Source organism: Squalius cephalus (genome assembly GCF_949319135.1).
Source record: "Squalius cephalus genome assembly, chromosome: 14".
Classification (NCBI taxonomy): domain Eukaryota; kingdom Metazoa; phylum Chordata; class Actinopteri; order Cypriniformes; family Leuciscidae; genus Squalius; species Squalius cephalus.
In genome coordinates, this window is record NC_137135.1 from 948,607 (window position 1) to 957,904 (window position 9,298).

A 9,298-nucleotide genomic window follows, 5' to 3' on the forward strand; every position below is an offset into this window, starting at 1 on the left:
CTAAGTTCTATTTTTATAATGACATGCTTTTGTGGCGAGGGGGGCGTGGTTCAGCGCGGTCTGTAATGGGAGAGAGAAGAGACGAGCGGGACGAACACCTGTGTGTTTTGCTGTGATCCGCGTGGAGAGACGCTTAAAGCCGCGCTGGAACGAGAGAGAGACTGAAGAGAAAATTGGACGCAGAGAAAGAAAACCGGTGGATCCAAGCTCTCGTTTTTTAACTGTTTTGTGCCGTCGCGGTTGCCTCGGTGAATGCGCGTTGTGCGCGACTTTTGTTTGTTTTGCTTTATTTTAAGTACGAGTCCCAGTCACGCCGACCCCTGTCTTCTTCCTGACTCCTGAACCTCATCACACTTTTATTTCATTAAAATGAATTAAGCGCAAGAAAAGTAAGTTTTAATACTAAATTGGTGATCATAGATGTTACTATATGTCGAATTCATTGTTGTGATAACGCGGCGCAGTTTTACGTGTTCTAAACAATTGTTGTAAAAGTACATTCGAACATACCCACATCATTTGCCAAAATACTGATTAATCTTTATGTATAACACATGCTATATACATGGCCATAAACACCAGACGTGATAAACAATGTCAATAAACTAAACACAAATCTAAAGCAATAATACTTTCCTTAAATAAACATAACTATTACCGAATGCTACATTTGGAAAATATAAAATTAAGCATGCTTAGTTTGTCGACAGAACCAGCTGCAATCGGTAAAGAATAATTGTGTTCCATAACGACGGCAAGATACAAGCTAACGTTTTTTGCTTGATAGACCCTACAACTACAACTTCCGCCTTTGTCCAGGACTCCACGCAGTACGAGCGGAAACCGAGGGTAACGCGGATATGACGCCATTGACTAGCGACTCCCAGCTCCCCCCTGCTCACACGCCCCGTTTCCTTGGTTAAAATCACAATTTTCTCACGATTTAAAAATAGTTGGAAACATTTGGGATATTGTAAGTAATCAACTTAACAAAATATATAACACTGGCCTTGAGATTTTGGGATGTTTTAATGCAAAATTCTTACATATTGTACCTTTAAGTATTACAAGCAACAATGCAACAATAATAAAACAATGCATTGACATTTACTTTTGATACTTAAGTACTTTTAAAAATGAGTACTTCTGTACTTTTACTCAAGTAAAAATCGGTCTTTACAACAGAGTAATATTTGACCAGTAGTATCTGTGCATTCACTCAAGTAAGGAAGTTGTGTACTTTGTCCACCTCTGAAAACATCTGTTCATAATCTGTGATTACACAATTCCAATACGAACAGCCCCGGGAGGCGCCTGGAATAACTCTGCAATGATCAATCCACATTTTTAAGCCAGCTAATTTTACAGTAGGCTCATATTCAAAATGTCTTTCTCACATAACACCAACAACCGCACAAATGGGCTTTGTGAAATATAGCAGATCACCATTTTAAATAACATTTTAAAAAAGGTGGTCTGCTATTTTTCTCAAAGGAAGCTCAGTCAGATAGATAGATGGATGGATGGGATGGATAGATAGATACAGTAGATATATATATAGATAGATAGATAGATTGATTGATAGATAGATAGATAGATAGATAGATAGATAGATAGATAGATAGATAGATAGATAGATAGATACAGTAGCAATTTTGCAGAGTAAAAACAGAGTTTATGTTGTTGAATAATTTTTTTTCTAGTAGGCTACATCTTAAAATATAGAGCTCATGACAAATAAAAGTTCCAGATAGACAAACTTTAAATGTAAAAAACAGTGTGAATAACAATATGTTAAAATAAACTAGAGAGTGGATACACAGATATGGCCTATTTATGAATGAAATTCATGCATTTATTTGGCATTTAAACTGATGCAAACAGGGAAAGAGTAGAAAAGACTTATCCTGTCCCCCCCTCTAGTGGACAGCATTAAGTATTACGGCCTTCATTGCTCCGGTAATGCAAGTCAATGGATTTTTTGGAAAAAAAAGGAAGTCTGACCAGAAAAGATATAAGCGAGTCAGACCAGTCTTAAGGTCTGAGCTGAGTTTGGTGAAGCATTAAAGTTCTAGGCGGAGTCAATTTCTCATAATAATTATAAATAATAATAATAATGTTCAAATATGCTGGCTTTCTTAAGCCAACATAATAAAGAAAACTCAGAGAAACATTGACCAATTCAGTATGTAATAAAATTTTACTAGTTTTATAATAAAACTAATAACATTTTAAAGGTATGCCGTGCTCTTCAACCGACATGATTTAATTAATCCCAAACCTGGTAATTTTATCAGTATTAATGTACGTTCACTGATTCTAGCTTCTCTCTTTTCTGTCTCTTTCTTTTCATGTGAACTGAGTAGGCCACACATATGCTTACATTCATAAATATAAACTTTATTTCTATTCAATTTTCTGAATTATTTATAGCCTACAGTCTGGCATATGTCACACACACACATATGTGTGTACATTTCAGATTTCACGAGTTCACATGTTAATGAAATCTGATGTAATATTATAATGCATATTTGGCTTGCTGTCCGGGGGAGGCCCGACCCCAGAGTACTCCACCCTATGAATGTATAGATCATGGGTATCTATGAGCAGACCCATCTGAATGTGAGGTGATGGGGTGGTGGCGGGATGCTGAGAAATTTGTCATGATACAGGAGGTAAGGGAAGGCTTATTTATACTGGCTTCTTCTTGTGCTGATTGGATGATTACCTGAACATGCTCCTCCCGAACTTTGTTACATAAAACTTCATATGTCACACACGCCTTTTGATGTAAATAAAAGACGAGAGTGGTAGGCTACATGTTACGGACATATTATCATGGTACAGTTCAGCCTATTATTGATTTTTATTTCCACTTCCCCTTTATCCAAAGAGACGGAACTATTTGCACTGTATTTATCAATGGGAAATACATCATGCTAAAATAATCTGTCATATGTTGTGATGTTTTACACAACAAGGATATATTCCCATTGGGTTGTTGGATTTTCATGTTTAATGGGAACTTTAGACATGATGATTTTTATACTGTACAAACTGTGTTATCCCCTAACTCTAATATAACAGTTATGAGTAGGTAATCTACAGACATCTAATGTTACGGACATATTATCATGGTACAGTTCAGCCTATTATTGATTTTTTACCCTTTTATCCAAAGAGACGGAACTATTTGCACTGTTTTTATCAATGGGAAATACATCATGCTAAAATAATCTGTCATATACTGTGGCTCACATTATTGGGATCGCTTGCAAGTCGCAGCAGAACGAATTACGTGACCAGCAACATATTTCTGCTTCAAATATTGTGCGTAGTGGTTTCAGACATAATTTTATTAAAGTGCATTTGTCAGTGCCGCACTTGTACTGACTCTTATTCTGCCTGACAGAAAGAAAAGCTTGTAGCTTACTGAAGGCGGAGCGTTTTGACCAATCAGATGAAAGGGGCGTTTCAGCGCCACCCACGTGTGCAAATGAAATATCGAACCCATAAACCGATTTGAAAACCACAAACGAAAAATTAAAAATCGAGCCAAAATCTCATTTTTCGTTCTTTAAACTAATCAAAAAACCAATAAACTAGCTGGTTTTCAATTCTCGTTATTCCATTCCAAACAGGAAATCAAATGACCAAAAGATACACAAACCCTGAATGAAGCTTGAATTGTCTTGTTTTAAATGAAGTAATTTATATAAAAACAAATATTCTCAGTTTATGTAATTCGTTTGAAACCAAGGAGAGGCACAGTTTTTTCATTCTCCCTTCATTAACTTTAATGAGCTGAGGCAGCCACGCCCCCCGGCGCTTTCACATGGTAATAGTTTAGGTGATCTGCATCGCACACGACACGCCCCCCGATCAATGCTACAAAAACACAAAGGATTCGCTGATAGTTCATTGCGTTTTTGAGGATGGCACGCTTCTCCAGAGGCCCTTCAGATGATTCTGGACAACGAGGAAGAATATTCAGAATGCATTTTTTAGTAATGTTGGAAACAGTTGTGCTGATTAATATTTTTTAAAACCTGTGATAGGTTTTTCAGGATTCTTTGAATAAAATATTAAAAAAGAACAGCATTTATTTTAAATATAAATTTTCTTTTTTGGAAAGGATGTGTTAAGTGATAGTAATGACTTATTAAGAAAGGTTTCTATTTTGAATAAATGCTGTTCTTTTTAACTTTTTATTCATCAGTGAATCCTGAAAAAAAATCAGGATCAGGTTATAAAAAAATATTAAGCAGCACAACTGTTTCCAACATTGATAATAGCTGATTATCAAATCAGGATATTAGAGTGATTTCTAAAGGATCATGTGACACTGAAGACTGGAGTAATGATGCTAAAAATTCAGCTTTGATCAAATAAATAAATTCTAGTTTAAAAGTATATTAAAATAGAAAATCATTATTTTAAATTGTAATAATATTTCACAATATTACTGTTGTTTCTGTATTTTTGATCAAATAAATGCAGGCTTCTTTCAAAAATATATAAAATAGTAATGTGTCCAAACTTTTGACCGGTACTTATGTTTATATATGTAGCACTGTGGTCTTGTGAGGCACAACATTTAGTTCCTCCACATAAAGGAATTACAATAAAACAGATTGAAAAACAAAACCTTTGAATCTCATCTCATTCCTTTGTTCAGGCTGCCTCACAGCACCTTGATGGGGCATTAGCCATTGGGGGAGTGTCTTTTGTCTCCCCTGGTGTGAATCACATTAATATTCATGGCCATCAACACGCCTACGCATACAGCAGTGCTGATACAAAAACTGACTTACAAAGTTTAAATCACAAATATTGTTGTTTGTGAAAGAGTGGTCAGAATTTTCACATCATTTTGTAGTAAAGATTCTAGCCTACAAGAATGGTAACGTAAATGTCTTGTGGACAACATTCACTGTGTGTTATATGGTCTTATTGTGGTGACATTTTTTTCCCCAAAACGTACTAACCACGCATACTATTTTTTTTTCTATAAAATGCAAACATGTAACTCCATTTTGCTCACATATTATTGTAGCAGAGTTTGTGCTGAATACAGCAAAATTACATGTTGGCCAATGATATAAGAAGCTGAAATAAGCACAAATGTCAGGGCATGTCAAAACATCTCAAGGGCCCCAAAAACACATTAGACCCCAGAGGGTTAATTGTGTGTACTTACCGATCCTGGCCAAAATCCCTGAAAGCAATATAGATTCTGTTCCTCACTCTCATCCTCAGTACCACGCAGTTTGATGTAGATAAAATTATTGGTGCCCGCCATGAGCCTATTTCCTGTGTACGCCGTTACTGTGTAGATCACCATGGCTGTTCTGCAAAGTAATGGACAATGATTTTTAAGAGAAAATACAAACATGATGAGACCACCAAAGAATATCACCACGTCCAGAGAGGGAGAGAGAGAGCACGTTAGTGAAAGAGAGAGTCTTACCTCTTACTCACAATGTTACTGCTGTAAGAATTGCAACAACTGTTGTAACTAGATTGATTGTAAAGAGATAGCAGTTTATGTCATGGAAATTACAACAAAAATGAAATAGATTTTAATTGAACACTCCGTTGCAAAGATCGATTTTTTGCCAAAACAACGACCTTGTTCCTTTCCAAATGACCTGAACAAGAAGAAGCCAAGCATTTTATAACTTCCTTCTAATGTATTCATTTTCGTCAGTGTCATGACACCCGATCTAAAGAGTAATACCTTTTTTTGTAGAAATAAGGAAACGTCTTCAAACTTAATCTTATGATTGGTTGCAATGTTTCGTGACACTGACATTTACCCCTCTGGGGCCTGAGGTTTTTTCTGGGATCTGGAGGTGTTCTGACATGCTCTGTCATTTATGCTGATCTCTGATACTTGTATAATTTTCATGGCTAAAGTCTGATTACACAGCACTGCATGAAAAGGGTTAAATCCGGAAATATCTGGCCATGGTAAACTGCAGTGTAATTTCAGGTTTGCCGGATGTAGGTGGAAAAATCCTGAGCCAAATTACACAGAACAGCCAATTTCCAGAAATACCCAGATACTTGGTGTACATGGACATATACAGGAATCCATGAAGTTTCATAGACACACACAGCTGAAACACTGTAATCCTGCACAGTTCTGAGCAGAATTCACTTCAACATCATGCACAACACAGGTAAGACTGATTCCCTTTCGAGAGGTCTCTCGTATTGTGTAAGCTTTCGCTTTGGTAAAACTCTGTTTCTTGAGAATATTGAAGCCAAATTAAACACCTAGCCGAGTACGAAGAGCGGTCATTGGCTGTGCTGCGGCAACTGCTCAAACCTATGGCGAGGCAGCTAATGCGCACGAACCAATCAGGTCGCTTTGCGCCCTGACGTGTTATAGCCCACCAGAATGGGTGTGGCTTATGACTATAAGTATAGCCCATTTTCGCCATTCACCAGATTTTATCCCCTTCAGCGAGTCTTCACTTTGTTGCCGTCGAAAAGGCCCTCTCAGCGGAACACGCGCCTGTGACGCAGCCTGAGGACGCCGGCTCCTGTTTCTACTTGACGCTGCCTTCAGCCTGCTGTTCTGCTGTGCCATGCGGTGCGTTATATCCTTTGCAAAAAGCTAATTCAAGAGTGCTCGCAGCCGTGACTCTCTTTCAAGAAAGAGCAATTTCCAAAGGCGTTGTTTCAAATTCCTCGGGTTTCCTGCTCCTCGTGCAGAGGCTCGCTCTTCGGCGGAGATTGCCACATCCTCTGCGCTTCCTGCCTAGGCAGCGACCACGCAGAAGCTGCACTCTCTAAGGGCGGCTGCCCGGAGTGCGATGTGATGGCGCTCTTGACATTGCGGGCTCAACTGGCCAGTTTCGACGACCCGCGTAAGAAGAAACGCCGCGCACAAAGGATGCCTGAGCGGACTGTTACGAGTGAGCACACGCCGGCTCAGTCCCCGCATGCCTCACTCTCGCCTAGAGAAACCCCCTCGCCGGCCCTGTTCACACAGGTGGACCAGCGCCCCTCTCAACGAGCAAAGACCTGCACCTTTCTTTCCTGAGGTACATGATGAGCTTACGAAGTCATGAAAAGCACCGCACTCAGCTCGTCTAAAGCCATCATTCTCTTCAACGCTCTCGACTGTAGACGTCGCTGTTGAAAAAGGCTACGAGGCGATGCCTCCCCTTGAGGTAGTGGTGGCCGCACATCTCTGCCCACACACCGACACGGAATGGAAAGCTAAAGCGACTCAGTAAAAAGTAAGGTGCTGTGCCAGTTTGGCAACGTTATAGGCATTATTACATGTTTAGGAGGAACATATTCCCCTTAAAGTGTTGAGAGATGTGGTAAGTGTTGTTACCAAAATTACCATTTGTCATGTGGAGATTATAGAAATGCATTTTTTTTTTTGCAAACATGCCAGTTACAGGTTATTTGTGTGTTTGCTTTAATAGAAATTATGCTATTTTTTTGACTGCATTGTTGAAATAAATGTTATTCTGCTGTCACATTTAAGCATCATTTCCTCATATTTGGACACTGTAAAATAATGATTGTTTTGCAGCTTACAGTAATCAGATGATTTGCCTGCTTACACATTTCTATTGCAACAAGTGAAGTAATTAGGGGATGTAGAAAGGGTTGTAAATGCCTTGTATACACGTACAGATCATTTGTAACAGTTAAGAAAGATCTACAAATGACTTGTAACACATTTACAAGTGATGAACAGTTTACACTTTAGATTAGGGGATGTAGAAAGGGTTGTAATTGCCTTGTATACACGTACAGATCATTTGTAACAGTTAAGAAAGATCTACGAATGACTTGTAACACATTTGTAACGTAAGATTAGTTAATCATTATCTTATTACTTGTAAATTACTTATAACTGAATCTGCAAAACATTAATAAATAACTAACATATCACTTATTAATCATTTATGAACTCATAGTCATGTTTCATAAATGATTAGTTAATCATTTACTAATCACTTGTAAATGATTTGTAACGGCATTTACAAAACATATATAAAATGTTAGCATATCACTTCCTAATCATCTATATATGTTTTGTAAATGATTAGTTCATCATTAACTAACCACTTATTAATGACTTACAACTGAACGTTATTATAAAGTGTTACCGTTTTTTCTTCAAAATTATGTGAAAATAGTCTTGCTTTATCGTTCACATACATTTATCGTACATTGATTTAAATTGATGTAAAACAGGTTTTGCTTGGAAAGCCAATATGCGAGGGGGAGGAGTAGTTTACACCTTAGAATACAATGTCCCACCCACTCTGAATAATTAGCCATTCATTCAGGTGTGAAACTGACTGAGCCACAATGCAAGGACAAAAGATATATTTAGAAGAAGACTTATATTGACCATTTAAGATTTTGCTTACATCTATCTTGTAAATATGTTTTGCTATTTTATTAAAAAGGTTACAATTACAACAATAATTACAATTTCAACAATATTTCAAGTGTACTCTTTCTTTGTAAAAAGAATGATTATAGGCCTACATTTTATCTATGTATTCATATTTCAGTCGATTTTTACTCATCTCAGTAGCAATACAGTTTGCTAAAACATCATCATTCATTCACACACGCGATTTAAATTTAACTTCTGGCAAAGATGAAGTTGACGATAGGCTATTGACTCACGATCTTCGCAGTAGGCTTGTGAACGCACTGGAGAAATGCACATTTATTAGGCTACATAGTTTTTTGTTTTGGATGGTTTTGTTTAGAACCAGCTTTCTGTAAATATATTTCACATTTTTTAGACATGTGAGGCGAGTGGGCTACGGTCTGGTTCATGATGATCTCCAGTTCAAGCACCTTATGTTGTGATTGCTAGCCTATATTTACTTTAAATCCAGGAAATTTGTTAATGAAAAAATTATTAAAATTAAGATACAATTGATACAAAACGAAATTCGTTTTAAAGAAAGGATTTGTACTTTCTGTTTTGAGGTCTCTGTGAAAGTTTGAAAGTCTTTTAGTGCTTTTTTTAGAGCGCTCGCGTCCATAATGGAGAACTGTCACGTAATATTGTTTTTTCCTCATAAATGCGAACACGAAAAATAAAAGACAAAAGACTTTTAAGTAAAACTTACTCCGAAATTGTGTTCTCGGCGGAATTCGCTCTTCAAAATGCTGCCGTTCGTCCTCTGAGGAAAAGGTGCATTCTTCCTCGCTGTCCAGAATCATCTTTCGCATTGATCGGGGGGCGTATGCGATGCATACTAGATCACGTAAACTATTTACATGTGAATCGCGCCGG

The 9,298-nt window shown here is 37.5% G+C and overlaps 1 protein-coding gene across 1 annotated transcript in view; it reads right to left on the bottom strand.

Annotated features, from left to right (window-relative positions):
* The window catches only part of LOC307171192 (polyunsaturated fatty acid lipoxygenase ALOX15B-like), a 40,283-nt gene extending 34,578 nt beyond the window's left edge, over nt 1-5,705 (bottom strand). The window contains exons 1-2 of the mRNA XM_079892675.1: nt 5,474-5,705; nt 5,204-5,354 (exon numbers count right to left, since the gene is read on the bottom strand). Of these exons, the coding sequence (XP_079748801.1) occupies nt 5,204-5,347 (144 nt within the window). The 5' untranslated portion in view covers nt 5,348-5,354; nt 5,474-5,705. The remainder of the gene's footprint in view (nt 1-5,203; nt 5,355-5,473) is intronic.
* Between the last annotated feature and the right edge of the window lie 3,593 nt (nt 5,706-9,298).